This window comes from Typopeltis vanoorti, chromosome 13 (genome assembly GCF_054136105.1).
Source record: "Typopeltis vanoorti isolate ZY-2024b chromosome 13, IOZ_Tvanoo_1.0, whole genome shotgun sequence".
NCBI lineage: Eukaryota > Metazoa > Arthropoda > Arachnida > Uropygi > Thelyphonidae > Typopeltis > Typopeltis vanoorti.
The window spans coordinates 42932875-42954223 of NC_143561.1; the positions used below are offsets into that span (position 1 = coordinate 42932875).

Genomic DNA, 21349 nt, shown 5'->3' on the forward strand with positions numbered 1-21349 from the left:
CATTGTTTTAGTTTCTTTCCGATGTTCATTATCAACCGATATCTCAGTCACTTTCAAACTTTTTTTTAGTTTTTCCTTTATCTTTATTCAGTAATGATGGTCATTATTGAAGAAGATTAAGTAGCTTGAAGAAGTTCAATGTTTGGTCTCTACTCTAGCTAAAAAAGATTCTTTTTATCAGAAAAATTGCAGACAAAGAGTGCAGTATTATACAGATAAAAATATGGATAACTGTATAAATTATAATATTGACAGCTCTCCATTTTACTCTTTTTTTTACTTACATAATACAATTCACTTACAAAGTTTTCTGTTCTGATATCAAACTTATTTCTGTATCGCGGTTGCTCTGTAGGCAACAAATATCAGCTCAAATTTTTATGGGAATTGTCGTCCCATACTGACTACTATTATAGTGAAAAAACATGAGTTGAGATTCATTGTAATATAGTTTCCACTATTAGTCAGCAATATAATGTATACTATCAACACTTTCACAGGTATTGTCAGTTAATCTGGGTCATTAATCTATTGTTTATATAGTTTTAATGGATAAGTTTAGTAAAAAAAATGGACTTCATGCTGTCCATTCTGAATTTCTCAACTTAGCTGTTATGCATTAATATGAGCTCTAGACAGGCTTTGATTAGTTGTACATGTTGTCAAATAAATCCTAATTACATGATGATTAATTGGTTTAGTGGTTAGTATATCCATTTTCCAACCAACGGGATGCATGCTCTTATCCCACAGGTGTGGATGATTATGATTGTTTTTTTGGTGGGAGATGAATTGTATTGCTTACTGGAGACCTCAAGTGACTTGAAAAAGTTTCATGTTTAGTTTCTAGAGAAGGGTTTCTGGACTAGGTAACAAATGTAATATAAAAATTTAGTTTAATCCTTTATACAAGTGTAAGTAAACAAAGTTTGCACCTGAAGTATCTTCAGGACTGAGGCAACTCGTAGTAAAGGTGTGTAATGCTATGCATTAAGGAAAGGGCCACTACCCAGACTGGTTTCGACCTTTATTGAGGTCTCGCCAGTGGGAGGCGGACCCAGAAGTGGTAATACTAAGGCAGAAGCAATGGAGAGGTCATATTTACTTATACGAGTTGCCAAAAGGTATACCACTTTATTATTAAATTACTCTGGATTTAGAGAAAGATATTGGAAGTTTATTTTCCACTTGGTTAGACTATAATAAATTTAGTTTAATCCTTTATCCAAGTGTAAGCAAACAAAGTTTGCACCTGAAGTATCTATGAGACTTTCTCTAAATCCAGAGTAATTTAATAATAAGGTGGTACACCTTTTGGCAACTCGTATAACTAAATATGACCTCTCCATTGCTTCTGCCTTAGTATCACCACTTCTGGGTCTGCCTCCCACTGACAAGACCTCAATAAAGGTCAAAGCCGGTCTGGGTGGTGATTCTTCCCTTAATGCAAAACATTCACTGTTTTGCATTAAGGGAAGAATCACTAATGTCTGCAAGGAGATGTGCTTTACATTATGGGAGATACTGAGACAAGGAGTGATGAGAACTGGGTCCACCTTTACTACGAGTTGCCTCAGTCCTGAAGATACTTAAGGTGCAAACTTTGTTTGCTTACACTTGGATAAAGGATTAAACTAAATTTATTAAAAATATAAAAAATTAATAAAAATGAACCAGGGACTCCTAAGCCCACCCACAGTACTAATGTATAGGTTTACAACCTTTTGTGACTGATAGTCACATTAAAAATATAATAAAAAAACAACATTGTGTGTGTGTGTGTTTATATACCTTCTTAGTAATGTAAATCTTCTGCCTTTTATTCCCTGCAGATGAATTAGCTGGTCTCATAAAAGGTAGAAGAAATTTCCCCTTCCCAGAAAATCTGGTTTTTCATCCTTCCGAATTGGCAACAAAAAGAATACAAACAGTTAATAGCCATAATACACCACCCTCATAGCATTAGTTGGTTTGATCATAACCCTACACAACTAGCAGCCTTTTATTCCTCAAAGAGAGCAGAAAGAATTCTAGTTGAGAATTCTACCTCTTGTTGAGTTCAGTGCTATTGACAACTTAAGGCTTGAGAGTACAGCTCACAAGTCCTAAAGTTGTAATAATCACCATGAAGGAATTGAGGTATCTGACATGTCTTCTTATTTATCCTATAAAAAAAGAACAGATTATTATAATTTAATGAAACATGGGACTTAAAAGGTTTGAAAATATGTTCTTTCTTGTGATTATATCAGTTGCTTTAATATCATTTTTGTTCTAGGTGTTTATCAGAACACCCCCCCCCCCCTCCTCATATGTTGTTATTCTCTGAAATAAATGTACATTGTAGGATTAATTTTTGAGTTCCCATCCCATCTTCCCTTTTCATGTTGCCTTGATGGCTGAGATGGCTGAATGAAGAAATATGTTATTTAGATAATCTAAAATGTTATAATTTTGTTCCAGATCTGCATTATGATAAGTGATTGTTTTTTCTTTATCATCTCATATATGTGTGTCCCATAGCTTAATAATTCCTTGTTTATAAGGTTTGAGCATATCTTTCAAGCAAGACAAATCTTTAGTAGTTTATAAACATTCTTCTCTCCTAAGCATCAATTTAAGATAAGCATAAATTGTGACAAGTATAAACTGTCTAGGTGCTTCCTACTTTGAACTGGTAACCCCCCCCCCCCTTTTTTTTTTTTTTGTGGCACTCCCACCTCCTGAAAAGTTGTAAACCTATAATACTTTAGTGTCATGGGTGGCTGAAGAATTTGTTTCCTATTTCATTAATTTTATATCTTTTTTGTATTTTTATTTATTTCCATATTCCACAAACCGTGCTTTAGAGGGTTTATGTGAACATGAACTTGTTCAAGCCAATTGCAATTGTCTTTAGGTAGACAATGAAATTTATCTCCCATCTGAAGACAATTGCAAACACCCATGCCCACAACAGAATTTTAATTTGCAGCCTGTAGGGAGAGCAGATACACTAATCACTAGGCTTGATACTGTTCTTACTCATTTTTGGTGATTTCTTCACCAAGGATAATCCAGCCAAGCCTTCACCAAGGATAATCATTGACTATGTTATTGTTGATAGTGATGTATTCTCCCTGGTGCAGGACACCAGAGTGTACAGAGGATTTGAAATTGAAAGTGATCACTATTTAGTCTTGAGGAGGATAAAATTGAATTTCATATTGAAAAGAATAACATGTAAGAAAGTTTTAAAGCGAATAAAAGTTGAGCAGCTCTCAGATGTGAACTGTAGACTAAAATACACAAAGATTATTGAAGAAAAAATGAAAGAGTTTGAGAACAGGAATGAAATCTTATAGATTCAATGGCAAACTCTGAAGAAAACATTGATTAATTCTGCCAGAGAGGCGTGTGATGAGGTTGTCTGCAAGGATAAAAAAATCAGAACTCCATGGTGGACACAGGAAGTTAAAGAGGCAGTGAAGGAAAAGAAGAAAGCATATCAAAAGTTCTTGGCAAATAAGTCAGCTTGTGCTCTTAGAGAATACAGAGACAAGTGCAAGAATGCTAAACACTGTGTAAAACTAGCTAAGCAAAAGTCATGGGAGGACTTTGGCAAGAATATAGAAAATAAATATCAAGAAGGTGGCAAAATATTCTGGAGGTTGATGAAGAAATGGAGGAAAGAGTGCTGTAAAAGAAGTTACAGATAATAAAGGTGACATGAAAACAGGAGAAAAAGATATCCTTGAAGTATGGAGTAATTACTTTGAAAAACTGCTAAATGAAACAAGCAGTGATGACAGCACAGTGGTAAAAAACACTGACCAGGCATGCAGTCAGAATACATATCCATTCCTAAAGTAGAAAAAGCCATCAAAGGCTTGAAATGTGGAAAGGCAGCAGGAGTAGATGATATTCAACCAGAAATGCTGAAGTATGGTGGTATAACAGTCTTACAGTGGCTGCACTGCATAGTTCAGAAAGCCTGGACAGAGGAACGAATTCCCGATGATTGGAGTACAGCTCTCATTGTACCCATATATAAAAAGGGAAATAAAACTGAATGAGAATTACAGAGGTATTTCCCTACTGAGTGTTCCTGGCAAGATCTATGCAAGCATACTTGAGAAACAGTTGAGAAGAATTGTGGAAGAAAAGCTTGGTGAAGAACAAGCTGGATTCAGGCCAAATAGAGGCTGTCAGGATCAGATCTTCACTTTACGACAAATAGTCGAGAAAGCATAGGAATATAACACAGATCTGTATTTAAGTTTTGTCGATTTGGAAAAGGCATATGACAAGGTGCCAAGAGAGAAGCTATTCAATATGCTACAGTTATATGGCGTCAATGGGGCATTATATCAATCAATACTTAGTCTTTATTTGAGTTGTAAGTCAGCAGTTAGAATTGAAGGAAGTACAGGAAGATGGTTTAATGTTAAATCTGGTGTGAGACAAGGATGTACATTATCGCCTCTGTTATTTATTATCTATATGGATCACATTATGAAGGAAAGTGGTATTAAACCAATATCAAAATTGGAGATGTTAATGTCAGCTCTTCACTTTAAACAGACAATGTTATACTTCTAAATAAATCTGCTACAAGTTTGCAAGATTCCCTGACTAAATTGAATAACTGTTGTAATAGATATGGTAAAAAGGTCAGCATTAAAAAGACAAAAACAATGAAAATAGGTAGAATCGTTGAAAATGTCAACTGCGTTGTGAACGGGAACCTGTGGAACAAGTAAAACATTTCAGCTACTTAAGCACGATTTTTAGTGAACATGGTAAATTAAATATGGAAATAGACAACAGAATCAGCAAAGCTGGTATGGTAGGAAGTCAATTGAATAAATTCATATGGAATAAGAGAGAAAAGTCGGAACACTAAATTAGCTGTATACAAGACAGTGTTCAAACCAGTTTTAACTTATGGATCTGATAGCTGGGTTAGAAGGGTATTAGGAAAGAACTTGACATTGTCAACATCCAGGAATGCGTTAGCAGAGCTAATCTCAGGTGACTTAAACAGAATGGGCGAAGAAAGATTAGCAAAACAAGTGTTCTCTGCCAGGTTGGCAGCAAAACGACCCAGAGGAAGACCAAGATATAGGTGGATTGATATGGTACAAAGTGCCTTAGACGATAGAAATATAAGATCTGATAAGGTTGGAGTCTTGACAAATAACAGACTGATTTGGAGGAAAATTGTAGATAGAAAGTTAGTAATGATGTAATTTTTTTAATGTAGTACTGTCATATCCTGTATACCCCTTGAGGGAACATGGCAGGAATTTGATGATGATGTTGGATAATCCAGCATCTTCATTCTAAATTTTGTGTGGCACTTAAGTAAAAAGTGAGTTTCTGTTGATATTTTTTAAAATTGAATGGAATAGAAAAAGAAAAGTGTGTTTAATAAGTAAAATTAAAATCTTTGACTCGATCTCAAAATACGCATTCTTTCAGAACTCTACTTTAAATGTACATTAGATTTACTATTTTTCGACCTATAGTACATTAGAATTACAGATGGAGAGAAGATGGAAGAGAAAGTGGAACTTTGTTAGCTTTTGAATTACACTATGCTTGCTCCTTGGCTTACATTCAGTGTTGAATTTAGAAGTGCAATAACTTTTCATTTGAAAGAAATAAGCAAAGTTATTAAATGCGTATGTGCACCACGTAGGCATTCACAACAAAATATACAGTAATACCCCGACTTATGCTCCCTGACTTACATGAATCCGGAGTTACATGGTTTATTATATGTGCATATTCCCATCCTGCTTCACGCCTCACCACTAGTCGTATCTTTCCGGCCACATTCTCCAGTGTTTATAGTCCTTGTGATTGTTTAATGTTAAGTTCTTGATAAAAAAATTTTATCACATAAAAAATAATAATGTCCAAAAGAAGCAAGTCCAATTCTTCTACAGCTAGCAAGAAAAGAAAAACATTGACTTTGGAAACAAAACTCAACATTATTAAGGATTTTGAAGGAGGAATAAAAATTTGTGAGCTAGTAAAGAAGTTCTACCTACAGGAATTCACAGTAAGAACAATCATAAAAGATAAAGAAAATTCTCGCTGCTGTGAAAAATGCCCAATCATTGAATTCAAGCATAAATTAAAATTTTAATCAAAAAATTTTAATTTATGTGGTGGAATTCGTTATTTTGACTTAGCTTTACGATGAAAAGTTTTTCTTTTAATTTGATTTACTTTTTATTAGTAATATTTTCAATATATATATGTACATAATTTTTTAAATCAAAAGAAATTAAATAGCTCATAAAATGTAATTAATGAGATATTTGGCTCTGTTTCTCATCAACTAGCTTTTCAATATTGTGAGGTATGCTTGAAATGTCATGGGATTATTGGTGAGATGGAAACGATGCTTAAATTATGGTGTGATAATCAAGTGAGAGTAAAAAATTGTCCAGTTGATCAAACGAAAATATGTAGCCAAGCTGATTTTTGAGAGGCTAAAAGTAGAAGCTGGAGAAGCAGCCAAAGAAGAAAATTTTGTGGCCAGTAATGGTTGGTTCAACCAATTTAAAAATTGCTGTAACTTGCACAGCATCGCGAAGAGTGGAGAGGCAGCAAGCGCTGATAAAGAGGCTACGTCTTCTTTTCCTGAGACACTTAAGGCTATCATCGAGGAACGTAGCTATAGCAGTCAAACCACATTTAATGTAGACGAGACCTGCTTGTTCTGGAAAAGATGCCTAAGAGAACCTTCATCGCACGTGAAGAAAAAGTGTTTCCTGACTTCAAGGCTTCCAAAAACCGGTTGACAGTAATTCTTGGTGGAAATGCGTCTGGTGATTGCAAGTTAAAACCTCTCTTAATTTATCGCTCCGAAAATCCAAGACCTCTTAAAAAATCTAAAGCTGGCTTGCTAGTGATTTGGAAGTCAAATTCTAAATCTTGGGTGAAGACTGGTTTGGTCACCACTTCATACCTGAAGTTTGAACATTATTGCCAGTTTAAAAAAATTCCGTTTAAAGTTATGCTCATTATTGCCAGTTTAAAAAAATTCCGTTTAAAGTTATGCTATTTTTATTGATTATGCATCTAGTCACCTTCCTGCTACTTTAATTGATTTTGATCCACGTGTAAAAGTTGTTTTCTTGTCTCCAAATACAACCAGCTACTTCAACCAATGGACCAAGGAGTTATCAAAACATTCAAAGCATACTACACATGCTGTTCGTTTGCAAGTCTGAATGAAACTATGAGGCAAAATGAGCAACTGTCTGTTAAAGAGTTTTGGAAACAGTTTAATGTTTTAGATGCTAAGGATTATCAGAGATAATCTGAGGCAATAGAAGAAGTTGTCAACCTTGCCAGGCAATTAGATTTAGAAGTTGACAGTGAAGATGCTAGCGAGCTGTTAGACTCACGTAACAAGGAACTTGCAAGCTTAGAGATGCTTGAGCAAAGCCTACTGAAGAGACCGAAACTTCAGATCCGGTTCTACCAGAAAAGCACATGACGATTGCAAAATTAACAGAAGGTCTCAGCTTAATTAAGAAAGATTTACAGATTTTGGAGGACATAGATTCTAACAAGAAATGAATTGTAGCCACAAGGCAAGGAATAAAAAAATCATTGGCTAGCTATGAAGAAGTTTTGCATGACAAGAAAAAAACATTATGCCGTCTGACGAATCTATTAGATTTTATGAAACCATCGACATCGAAATAACTTTCTTTTTTTTGATGTACAAAAAACTACAATTATGATTATACAGTATTTCTTAAAAAATATAGGTGTTTCTGTAAACTTTGGTCCCAATTAACTAATATTTTGTATGTTTGTATATATAAATTACATGCAAAATTATACCCAGAGTCATGTGAATTTGACTTACGCGATTTTTGTTGGTCCTACCTACCGCGTAACTTCGGGGTTTTACTATATTTTATAATCATATGCACAAAAAATATTGGAAAAATAACTGAGTATGTGAAACTTATCTGCTTAAAATCATGAGCGATGCAGAACAAAACCATATAGAAAGAGACTGGCTTGATAAGTGCATGCTCACATTATGAATTGGAAGCACATAACCATGCCTTATTGAACTGAACATCACTATGAGAAACTAATTAAAATCAAAAAGTGATTCACTTGTACAATATACACTTGATAGGAACGAAGCCTGAAGCAGCAAGATGTTTGGAAATTCTTAATCAGATATTGCAACATTACAGACTTACTATACTAGAAGATATATGAATTTCATTTGAATTAATTTGTATGTTTCAGAGAAATATATCTGTTGTCAATTCTGATGACACAGTAGTAAACATTAGTGAAAAGAATATGCTTTTATAGTTGATTTGTTTATTGTGAAATTATATAAATCTTCATATCAGACTTGACTTTACTGGCATCTGAGATCTTGGTTCTAATATCGATGATGTGCACCACCACCACCTACAGACATTAAGGCCAAACCTGTTGTTCATCCCTGGGTTCAGTTGACATCCTCTTCAGTGGCATCTCACCTTGGATTTCCTTATTGCATCTTCGTGATTTTGTCTTTCACAGTTGTGACTGGCTTCCTTTCTTTGGCTCTGTAGATCCAGCTGAACTGGGCTGTTTGCTCTTGGTGGTGATTTGGCATAGATTGTTCACTGGCTCACTGGAATTGCAGATGGTACCCATTGGTTCTCCCTGCACCTTGGACCTTTTCTTGACTAGCTCTCTCTAAATACACAAATACACCTTCAATGTTAGCCCTCCTCTTGGTTAGTCTGACCATAACCTTGTTTATGTCTCCTTTTCTATAGATCATCCTTCTCCTAGCAATTCTTGATCTTGTGTCCTGTTGCACTGTAGCAATGCCAATTGGAATTGCCTTCAGGATTCTATACCCTCATTTTCATGATTTGATTTCTGCTTCCACTCTTTTGATCCTAGCACTTGCCCTGATCTGATAACAAAAATTATTTTTGCCTGGATTGGTGCTTTTTTTCTCTACTCCACATCGGGCTCTTGACCCTGTCTAGGTCCTAGTTCTCTAGTTCTCCAGGTTTTTTTGCATGGAGAGTTGTCAATGAATGAAATGTCTTGCCTGAGAGTGTAGTGTGTGTAGAGAATTTGAATGTGTTTAAGGCAAAGGATGATGAGATGCATGCATGACAAAGTTTTAGGATAATAATAATAATTCTTAACCCGTGATACGAATGTACTTTAGGTTTCCAAAAACGTTTTTATTGAGTGGGAGCCATTTTATATATATATATATATATATATATATATATATATAAAAGGTTTAATGACTGTTACTGAGAGATAAAAAGATGACAAGATATATTTAAAAAAGATACTACTAGTTTCGTTACATGAACATCCTCAGGTATCACAATCAAAGAAGTATATAAAAAATTACAGAGACTTAAAATTGTACTAACAGAACAAGTATAAAAAGACAGTAGCTTGTTTGAAAAAAATGCAAGTATGAGTTCCAAACAAACGAATACTACGTGCTGAGTATTCGTTTGTTTGGAACTCATACTTGCATTTTTTTCAAACATGCTACTGTCTTTTTATACTTGTTCTGTTAGTACAATTTTAAGTCTCTGTAATTTTTTATATACTTCTTTGATACCTGAGGATGTTCATGTAACGAAACTAGTAAACTAGTAGTATCTTTTTTAAATATATCTTGTCATCTTTTTATCTCTCGGTAACGGTCATTAAACCTTTTTTATAATATTCCAACCAAGTAAAAATGAATTTTGAAAATATATATATATATTTTTTTTTTTTCTGCGAGTTTCTGAAAACTGCCATTAAGTTCAGATAACAAATAACAAAATTAATGAACTACGGTGGTGCCTTGGTTAATGACGGTAATCCATTCCAGGATTACCGTCGTTAACCAAAACTGTCGTTATACAAGGCGTGATTCCCCATAAAATTTAATTGAAAATCGATTAATTTGTTCCGGCTCCTCTCCACAACCATAGTACATATTAAAAATGCAAATAAAACTCATTTAAAATGTCATAAAAATATGGTAAATATCATTTATTTATTATACAATACTATATGTATTTGCTACAAAAAAATTAACATTAATAAAATGAATTGTTCATGAAAACAGTTTTTAATTATTGATCTTCACCAGAAGGACAATTGGGCTCACTTCGGAGTTTTTTGACAAATGGACCTGTAAAAAAAACATGTCTAGGCAACAGCCTAGACATGTTCTGCCTCTTTTTTAAAATGTTTCTGAAAAACTGCATGGACTTTTCATTAAATAGACCTGCAGTTCTGATAACCTTGGATTTGTTTAGATTCCATTTCATAGCAACATTTTGAACTTCCTCCCACTTTGCCAAAACATTTTTGATTTCATCAGTCGTAATTTGTTCTTTCTCTCCATCCTCATCTTCAGATGAAATTTCCATTTCCTTTTCTTCACATTGCTGCTTGAAAAGTTCTTTTAGCTCATCAGTAGTCAGTTCTCATACTTTTTTCATATTTTTCTCATACTACTGCATCTCCAATAATTCTTCAATATCTTTCTCTACTTCCAAGTTAAGATCATGAGCAGTTGCCACAATATCCTTTACCAATTTGTGTCCTTCATCTGAAGTTTCTTCATTACCAAAGGAAGGACACAGTTTCCTCCATGCTGCTTTGAGACATTTCATTGTTTCTTCTTGCCAAGCCTTTATAATTAGCCTAATTGCTATGACAATGTTGAATTCTTCCTTCCAAAATTTTCTTAGCGTTATGTTGGTAGCCTCACACATTTCAAAGACCTGTTAAAAAGTGCCCTTGTGTAAAGTTTTTTTTTAAAATTTGCAATTACCAGCTGATCCATAGGTTGAATCAGAGATGTAGTCTTGGGAGGAAGAAAAATCACCTTGATAAAATCTAATTCCTCTGGTAGCTCTTCTTGTATGCCTGTTGGATGGCCAGGTGCGTTATCCAAGGTTAAAATGACTTTTAGAGGCAGATTGTTTTGCTCAAGATAGGCTTTGACAGTTGGTCCAAACACTTTGCGAATCCAGTCTCTAAATTCTATTCTTGTGACCTAGGTTTTGCTGTTAGACTTCCACAAAACACCCAGATTGGATTTAGAGACATTGAACTTTTTGAATGCTCGGGAATTCTCTGAGTGGTAGATTAACATTGGTTTTACCTTGCAGTCTCCACTTGCATTTGCCGCTAAAAGCAATGTTAACCTATCATTCATTGGTTTATGCCCAGGAAGTGTTTTTTCTTCTTTTGTGATAAATGTCCTGTTGGGCATTTTCTTCCAAAATAACCCAGTCTTATCACAATTGAAGACTTTTTGAGGTAGGTATTCTCCTTCTATAATTCTTGTAAAGCTATTGACAAATTTATCTGCTGCTGCTTTGTCAGCACTAGCTGCCTCTCCGTGTCTGACCACACTATGATTTTCTGTTTTTTTTTTAAAGTTGTCAAACCAACCTCTGCTACCTTTGAAATCATCATCATCTACCTCAGAACTTCATCCCGAAGTCTTCGTTTTCAAATCTTGATAGATCTGGTTAGCTTTCTGACAGATTGCATTTTGAAATGTAGTATTGCCCGCCATTTCTCTTTCTTTGATCCAAATTAATAATATATTTTCCATTTGCTCAAAAAGAGGCCCTCTGACATTCAACCTTGAAGTTCCCTTAGCAACCTTAGCTACCATAAGTTCTTCTTTCTTAGCCAAAATGGTTGATATTGTAGAATGACTGGTTTCATATATTCGAGCTAGCTGCATAACTTTCACACCTTCATGATGTTTTGCTATTATTATTTCTTCTGTTCAATAGAGAGAATTTTTCTGTTTTTTTTTTTCCCTCACTAGCTTTCCTTTTGGGACTCATTTTGTCACAGTAAAAAAAATTCACTCTATAAAAAAAAAAAAGATACTCAAAATACGGTATTATTACATATTGTACAACACTAAGACAAGGGATACAAAGAACATATCGTCACCTGAAAATAAAGTAAAAGTTCAAAAAAAAAACTTTTTGAAATAAAAGTTAACAATTAAATTCGAAACCTGCAATTTTTGACTTAGTGCATTGTGCTTGTAAGGTGACGATATTAGATACAGTACTTACCATAACATACACTGATTAGCAGCTTATAGATACAACAATTATTATACAGATGAGATTTAATTTTGCCTCTTGATGGCGAATGAACAGTGACATGCACCCACCGATTTATTGTCTATATGAACCGACACATAAAAAATAAATGCTTAAATACTCATTTTCATCATAAAACACATTTATAACCACAATTTAAGACACAGTACACTACAAGAAAAGAAACAGTAAACGGGAAAACATAAACAGCTGGCTATGATGGGTCAAACATATCTGAGCTTCACAGCTATGCTGCGTGGCTGTTCTCTATTTGACAATGTCTTCCTGCATGTGACTGAGTGCAATCAGAAAATTCCGTTTTTTTAGATCGGATAGAGGTTCACATAATCGAGAGTCGTTAACCCAAAGCCTGTGTCGTTAACCAAGAGATTTTTTTCTTACAGCCACTCGTCGTTAACCAAGTACGTTGTTATCTGAGGCCGTTGTTAATCAAGGCACCACTGTATTTCTATGTCTGTCACAACAATTGGAGGACTAATTTTAGTGCAACAGAGTTATAACATTTAACTACAACTAAGATTTTTTCTATGATTTCTTAATTGTTTTATATAGTTGGTTGTGAATTTGCCATTTAGTTAAGTACATATTATTTGTACTTTTGTTTCCTTTCAGATGCTGAAGTAAGCCCACCTTCTAGTATATTAAAATCAGATTATGAATTTTTTCAAAGTTTTTTTTGTCGGTAAGGAATTCTTATTTGAGAGCTGATTTTATACTTATTATATATATTTTTTATTATCAAGTTTTTTCATTATCATTACTTATTTTATTACCATCTTATGATTACTGTAGTACTTTTATTCTTGTCAATTCCGTGAATTTAATTAGAAAATAAATCACCATATGAAATATGATAGTTTTCTAATTAAACGACTTTAGATACTTTTGTGAAACTGACTATCCCTATATAGTAATAATGCAAATGGCCACTATTTCTATTGAATGCACTAAGTTTTTAATCTCTTTGTTTGCATATGTGTATGGTTTGAATTGAGTAATGGTTACTTAAAGAACTTCCCAAGTTCTGTATTATTGGAGTTGACTTTATTATTACATGACACCTCCAAGGAGTCCAAGGACTTATCATGGGAGGGCACTCTACTCCACTCCACTCCACACTTCTAACAGTCTCTCCTACTACTTAATTCTTCTACTACACGGAACTGCCATCAATGGCATCTACCACCCATCAACATAATTTTTTGTCTGTAAATTGTGGGTGTCTTCTGAAGATAAAAATGAATTGCCAGGAGAGAAAATTCTGCTTGTGTATTGGATACCCAATATAGGAGATTGGGTATTCCTCTTGTGACAATAAGAATTGAACTTAGGTCTTTTCCAATCGAAGGGCATTCATTTATAAATATATATATATATATATATATATATATATTTAGAAGAAAGTCTAAAAAGGCTTCATTTGGCATTAAAAACTAATTAGAGATAATAAATATCCATGATTACATAACAAAGTAAAAAAATAACAAACCTAATAATAGTCAGAGGTTATAGAAGCTTTAACAGGTCATTGTGCCATTATTGGAAACTTGTCAATACCTCCATAATGGCTGCAGATGTAGACAAATTAAAAAAGAAAGAAAAAAAGTATATTCAAAATGAAATTGTTACAAGAAGAAAATATTAGAAAAAATGAAAATATTGAAATAGAATGGAAGAATGTATGCAATCTAATAAAGCAGCCAATGGCATCCTAGGGGGGGGAAAGAAATCACACAGGAAAAAGAGCATAGAGCATTACAAATTGGAGTGTGCATATAGAAATGTAATAAAAGAGAAAAATAAAGATTACATGAAATGATTAGCTTCTAAACTAAATTATATAAAAATAATGCCATAACTGAAAGGGAAATTAGAAATTAAAGTATCGTAAGCAATTTATAAATTTGTGCATAAATTATAGGGATAGTTAATAGGGACACATCTCAATTCTAGAATATATAATTATATGTATTCCAGTATACACTGATCAAAAATATTCAGATGCTCTTCAGTAGTGGATATGGCTATATACATCCCAACCAGGCTCATAAAGAAGAAGGCACACAGCACATGTTCTTGCAATTTTCATAGACAAACATTAACAGTAAAGTGGACCATACTGAGGAGCTCAGTGACTTTCGACATGGCACTATCATAGGATGATATAGGAAGTACACAGATCTTCAGTTGTCATTATTCCATAGAACTGCCACAACCTTGGTTGCTCCTCTCCAACACTTTGTCCCCACAGAATCCAGGGTCTAGATCTGTGCATGTCCGATGTGTCCTTATTAAAGCCTTACAAAGGAGAATAATAATTTTTATTCTTGCTTCTCAGTGTTTTTTTTTAACAGCCTCAAAATTTGATGTGATGTTTTGGCTACCTTTGCAATATGTGCTCTAAACTTCAGCTCCCTGTTCACAATAATCCCATATTTCTGGCTCAACTATTTCCTGTGGTTAATTTCCATCAATATGTATTCATGGAATATAATGCATTTATCTATGCTGCCAGTCTACTTAAATCATCCTGCAGGATTTTTACTTCATTTTCATTAACTTTCATTCTTTCCAGCTTGACATCATCAGCAAACAACTGAATATTGAATCATTTTCTATATCATTATGTATAAATTAAACAGCAGAGTACCAAGTGCTGAAGTACACTGCTGGCCACCTGTCTTTTCCTGGACTCAACTCTTCCATGTACTGATCTTTAAATCTGTTCATCACTCACACTCTTATTGAAATCACCATTTGCTACCCGTTTATATAACAGAGTTCCATGTGGAATTCTGTCGAATGCCTCTGCAAAGTCCAGCATTATCATTGAGCAGCCATTTCCTTTATCCAACTCATTTGTCACTTTATTATAAAAAAAAGTAAGCAAATTCTAAGTTATGACCTGCCCCTTTCCCAAAATCAGGTTGTCTCTATAAAAGTATTATGTTTCTGTCCACTCAGTCTGGAATTCTTTTACCATCTTCTCCAATACCGTAACCACCATCTCAAGATACTGATCAACGTATAATTTGCAACTTCTGTTCTGTTCTTGCAGCCTCCTTTATGCAGTGCAACTATTTGCTTTTTTCCACTCCCTTGGCACTTTTCCAGGACTGAAACTTAAATTAAACAGCTTAGTCAGAGACGGTGTCAATTCCCTTGAACATTTTCATAATACGTGACTGATATGCCATCTAATCCCATGAAAATCTTTGCATTAAGGTTCTGCAATATAAGTGCATCCAGTTCATCTACCTCTGTTCTTCTACTAGTCAGTCGCATATGACACCGGAATATCTTCACCGATGGCACGTACTTACCAAATTCTTGGTTACTCAGTAACTCTACTATTTCATTTGCTTCTCTCATCTTCCACCAACACTTGTTAGTCATTCTTCCTTTTACTTGACACATAATAAAACTCTTCATGAATTATTTTAGCCTCGTCAGTTTCCTCTCATAAATAGCTTTGGCTTTCCTTGCCATACTAGTTAACCTCCTTGCTCTGTGCCTTGTACTAATCATTGGCTTACTGATCACCTTTTTCTTTTTCTGCAACTCCTGTTTTATCTACCTGATTTATCCTCCTGACTCTAGGTTATACAGTCTAATTCTGCTTTCTTCAAACATCTCTTATCCTGTTCACTGTTGACATCTTTCCCCTTAAATTCATGTGGCATGGCATAAGAATTTGGAGGGGTCGGGGGAGATGTTAGCACCTTTCCTATGCAGAAGCAGTGTGGCTACATTGGTTGCTGCTAAGATCTCTGTCATGACAAGATCCAACACTTTTGAACTTCATGTTCCCTCCCATTACATGTTGTCTTTGTTAATTATCTTGCAGCAGCTGTATAAATTCCATTTCCTTCCTTCCCTGTGACCATTCCTCCTTCCAATCTGTGTCCCAATAGTTGAAGTCTCCATGTAATTACTCAACCTGCACTCCTTGTGCTAATTTGCCATTGTATGCTGTTTGCATTCTCCCTTACACCCCCCCCCCAAACCTATAGCAGCAATAACAAAGTATGTATTTCATCCTGTTGACCTCTCTCTCACATCAGATTAGCCTCAGGTGTACTGTCCTCTGCATCCTTGTCCTCTTGTTGCACTTCTACTCTTTTCGGGTTCAATTTTTCTGTCATTAGCAATACCTCTCATCCTACTATTCTGTTCCTGTAACTATATCAACCTCCTCCAACCAAGTCTCACTAATACCTATATAACTTTTGGTCAAGTTGAACTAGCCAATGCACAAACTCCTCACCCTTATTCCTAATACTTCTGGATTGAGTATACATGAACTGCAATTACTCCTTTTCACAACCTTCCTTAAATGTTGTATTCATTATCCCACAAAAGTAAAGAGCTTAGAAGCTACATTCAGCATCATGTGATCATTCTCCTACTTGCTCACCCCATGCTCACCCCCTAGGAGTTATTCACATATATAGTCCCACCACTACTAAATATTCTACTTTCTCTGTTCTGTACTTCCAAACTCTCACTGAACGATACTTTCGCAAGACACCTAACTCCAGATCCATTCAAATGCAAACCATTCACCTTATATAAGTCCTTTCATCCATCAAACTCTATACATCCATTAACTGCATTATTCCTCTTGCACAATCTATGCAGTGACTTATTTGCATTCAGAGGTCTTCATCTCAGCTCATGTCTATCTTACCATAACAACAGTTTTTACTTTCTCATCTTCTTATTTACTTGTTCATAATAATTATCTCTTTCACTTTTCTCTCTGCATCTTACAGTATCACTGACATCCTTAATCTTGGTCCTCAAGGAAACACCTTTAATCATGTCATGGAATCACTATATTGAATTCTATCCTTATTCTCCCTCTTTCACTCTCTGCTTTCTCTCTCTCTTCTGTGCATCCAATAGGCATTTCTCCAACCATTCTGTCTCATGTTGCAAGTTCAAAGAAAGAGGATTTCACATTATCAGGGAGATTGTTTTTATGATAACCCCCCACATGTGAAAGGTCACAGGACCTATAACACTATAGTGCTATGTGTGGATAAGTGATTAAGAAGAAAGAGGTAGCCTATTGATATGTTTCTTAAAAGAGTTGGAAGGTGGACACATGGGAAAAACAGTGGGGGGGGGGGGGTTATTGTTCCAAAGAATAGAAGTGGATGGAATGAAAGAAGATGAGAAGTTTGTTTGGTATGTTTGCAGTTGGACAATTTTATTTATTTATTTATTTATGTTGCTCCACTCACCAAAGATTATTTGCAAACCTATAGAATGTTTTGTGCCAGCAAAGGTTGGCCAATTGGTAGAGTCACTACTAATGGCTCACACAAAAAGTTAAGCAAGTCTGAGTGCGGTTAGTAGTTGGAAGGGGCTAATTGTTCGATGCTGTTGGCACTCCGCTGATGACTGACTATTCTCACAGGGTTAACTTCGGCCTGTAAACTGATGTATGTCAGAGCTCTGTACCCTCTAGGGCAAGTATGTCAAACTCAAAGGCTGACATGGGCCAAATAAACAAGGTTTAAGTTTATATGGGCCGCAAAAAACAAAAACTTCAATTTTCATAAAAACGCAGGTTTATTTTGAAAAGTACAGTATAAAAAAAGAACAAGAACAATGATAAAATTAATGTTTTCTCCCTGACACTTGGCATCTCTTCTCTGCTGCTATCTTTCCTACTTTTTTGGAGGAAATCTTGTTCGCAGTGATTACTTTCATGCATAATACATGATCCAAGGTGAATGTCAGTAATTCTGGATCTGACAGGAGACTTATTTCCCTTCATAATTGTAAATAACTGCTCACACTGATAAGTATTTCCAAACATGGATATAATTTCATATGCGAATTTTCGAGTATTTTTAAACCTGGCAGGTAAATATTTGTAAAATCCAGGCATGTCAACTTCACTGAATTTTGCCTTCAAATCTGAATCGCACTGGATCTCTATTACCTGCATTTGATTAGGTACTGATTCAATATTTATTGAAAAAATCGAAGAAAACAAAGAAAACTTGTCTTCCAACAATTTAAAATCTGCAAACTTTGTTTCAAATTCAGTTCTAAGGCTTACAATTTTTTCTGCGTATTTTTGATATGATGCAGTTTCACTTAAACTTGATTTGTTCATGTTGCATGTCGGAAAGTGCATTAAATCTTCATTTTTCAACTGCTTTTCCCAAAGAACTAGTTTACATTTGAATGCCTTAACTTGGTCACATATGTCCGTAATGATCTGATCTTTTCCTTACAGTTTTAAATTTAAATCATATAAGTGTTTTGTTATATCAACCATGAAGGATAAATCTTGCAACCACACTGTATCAAAAAACAGGTTTGTCTTGATTTTTACTTATTAAGAACTGACATATTTCTTCTTTCAGGTCCCAGAATTGTTTACGAATCTTAGAGCAGGATAGGCAACGTACCTCGGTATAGTAGGACAAACTGGAATATTCGCTGTCTAATTCACTTAAGAAAGCAGAGAACTGTCGCTGATTTAAGCCTCGAAATTTTATGAAATTAATGATTTTTTTGATAGATGTCAACACATTTTCCATGTTTATTATTTTGGCGCATAATACTTGATGTATAATGCAATGCGTATGATGAATCTTGGATCCGTCATAAATTTCACTTTGTTTTTTTACAGTAATGCCACGAAACCATTGTTTTTTCCAGTCATAGAAAAAGCTTCGAAACTAGATGATTTTGCTTTGATCTGAACACTTAAATTGTCGGCCAAATCAGTAATTCTTTCCACAACTATATTTCAAGACAAAGAGATTGTTTGAAAAGCCTTCATATTTTCAGGACAAATAATTTCTGCAGCTTTAATTAGACATCCCTTAATGAAATCGGCTTCAGTAAAAGATTTTGAGTGTTTAGCTATCAACTCCGACAACACATAGCTTGCATGCACTGCCGCTTCACTTTCTGGTGATACTTTAATAAACATGAACTGTTTTTTTTTTTTTCAGTCCCGACTTGAGCTCTTTCAACTTTTCTTGTCTCATTAATCCCTTGTAATTATCATATTTTGATTTATGTTGTTCATAGTGACGATTAGTGTTGTATAACTTTGGTACACTGATAACATTGTTACATATTAAGCAGATTGTGTTATTTTTTACTTCACAGCAAAAATACTCCAATTCCCACTTTTCTTGGAAATTTCGATGTTCATCAGCAATTTTTCATTTATTATTATGACTTGGTTTCGATAGAGACATGCTGAATATTTTAATAAAAACTGATATTTTTTCTTGAACATCAATTACCAGACACTAAATAACTGCACAAATTAATAAGCGTAAAGTAAATAAACTTATTTTTCTTGTTCACTGAAAGCAAAATATTTCCTGTTACATACACCAAACAAGACTGACAACTAGACGTGTGCGTGGCAATGCCACGTGATAGTAGGTATGTAATCAGCTGGTAGAAATAGTGGGGGAAATTGTTCGCCTGCGTGTAAAGGAAATGCATGCAACACGGCTATACGTAGTAATCACTTTCATTGGCAAATGTTTGGCTGTGCCACAAAAATATTCGTCACGGGCCGCAAGTTTGACACCTATGCTCTAAGGCGTGTGGGGTTATGACGATAGAATGTTTTGTATTGCGGATGGGCTAAGGATTTTTTTCCCTATTTTTCTAATATTTATTTTAATTTTTTAATTTATTTTTTACATAGTTCAGAAACCCTGCTCTAAAGACCAAACATTGAACTTTTTTTCAAGCCTCCAGTAAGCAGGTTAGTGGTTTCACATTGGCTGGAGAGAGTGGGTATACTAACCACTTATCCAACCAGACTGGCCAGTTGCTGCTCTACTTCTTACATAGTTAGAAGAAAATGAAGTAATGGTACAGATCCACAGCTACTGGTATGAAGAAATAATTTGTCATAGTACATCAAAATGTTGCAGTGCAGTCTTTGAATAATTACCAGTGGTCACTCTTTCAATAATGCTTCAACATGCACGAGCACACACACTGTTCATGCAGCACATTGGAAATGAGGGGAAAATTAGCACTGAAACTTTGGCCACAGAAGATGAGCAAGGTAATTACTAATATGAACAGTGATGATGGTACAAACAATGATTATACTGTATATATGGTCCACATGATAAGTATTTAAATATCCAGACACAAATTTTTTAGGGTTTGCTGGAGAGCAAATTGGAAGATTTATTGACACATTGTATAGTTAACAAACATGCTTCAAAATTATGCTATAAAAGTTCAACAAGATTCAGACAATACATTACATTTCTGATTGTGTTGTCTGTTTGTAAACATTATTCCGTTGTACCAAATAAACATATTTTTATTTCATGTTGCAAAATGTAGATGATCAGACTGTATACAGTCTGATACATTTGAAGACTTTAATATCCAATTATGTGGGCTTATCTTTTAATTTCTTACATTATTCAGTATACTGTGATGGATTGAGATTGTAAAGTTTACTGTAGTAATATCCAATGGGAAATCTCCAGTGTTGAATGTTATTTGCTCTCCGATCTTAAGGTCCTTTGTCATGCCAGCACAGGAGGTGTCTTATTCTGGTTCCTCTGAGAAAAGAAAAGTTATTATATAAATATAAAGTAGTTCTCATTTGACACTTAACTAGTAACCTCTTGAAGATATACATCAGAAAAATTATTATAAACATGAAACTTATTTAAAATTTCTTTCAGCTCACTTCATCTTCATTTTGAAGAATCTGTAGAGCATTTAGGAGTGAAAGCTCGCCGTTTTGGAGCTACTGCTGATACTTTTGCCAATGGTACTTATAATCCTGATAATGCCTGTTTTGAAACCTACATGGATCTTCCATCTGGTGGTATAGATATAAGTGCCTGTCAGTATAGTAAGTATTTTGGGAAATGTAGTCTTTTAACTGAAAAATAAGTGAAGTTCATTTATGCCATCAGATTTTCTGATGAATGTTGAAGTTCAGGAATTTGACAAAATGAATGCTTAAAGTATGAAAATTTTTTTTGTAGCATATCTTATTAGGTGATGTGTTTGTGTGTGTGAGAAAGAGTGAGTGAAAAGCCAACTTAAGTATACTCAAGGGCCAATGCAAATTTTCTTTAATTTAAATTGCCTGGGTCTAGAACAGGATTTGTTTTCAAGTGGAGAAAAGCAATTTAAATTAAGTGGCATTTTAAAGGTGA

The 21349-nt window shown here is 34.6% G+C and overlaps 1 protein-coding gene and 1 long non-coding RNA gene across 3 annotated transcripts in view; one reads left to right on the forward strand and one right to left on the reverse strand.

Moving 5' to 3' along the window:
• The window catches only part of LOC150100092 (scavenger receptor class B member 1-like), a 219697-nt gene that overhangs the window by 105396 nt on the left and 92952 nt on the right, over nt 1-21349 (forward strand). For both annotated transcript variants that reach the window (XM_090402417.1, XM_090402418.1), the window contains exons 9-10: nt 12771-12840; nt 20867-21039. In XM_090402417.1, coding sequence (XP_090258543.1) covers nt 12771-12840; nt 20867-21039 — 243 coding nt within the window. The remainder of the gene's footprint in view (nt 1-12770; nt 12841-20866; nt 21040-21349) is intronic.
• LOC150100093 (uncharacterized) overlaps nt 20442-21349 on the reverse strand; it is a 77166-nt gene continuing 76258 nt past the window's right edge. The window contains exon 4 of the long non-coding RNA XR_016549231.1: nt 20442-20740. This is a non-coding gene — a long non-coding RNA (uncharacterized LOC150100093). The remainder of the gene's footprint in view (nt 20741-21349) is intronic.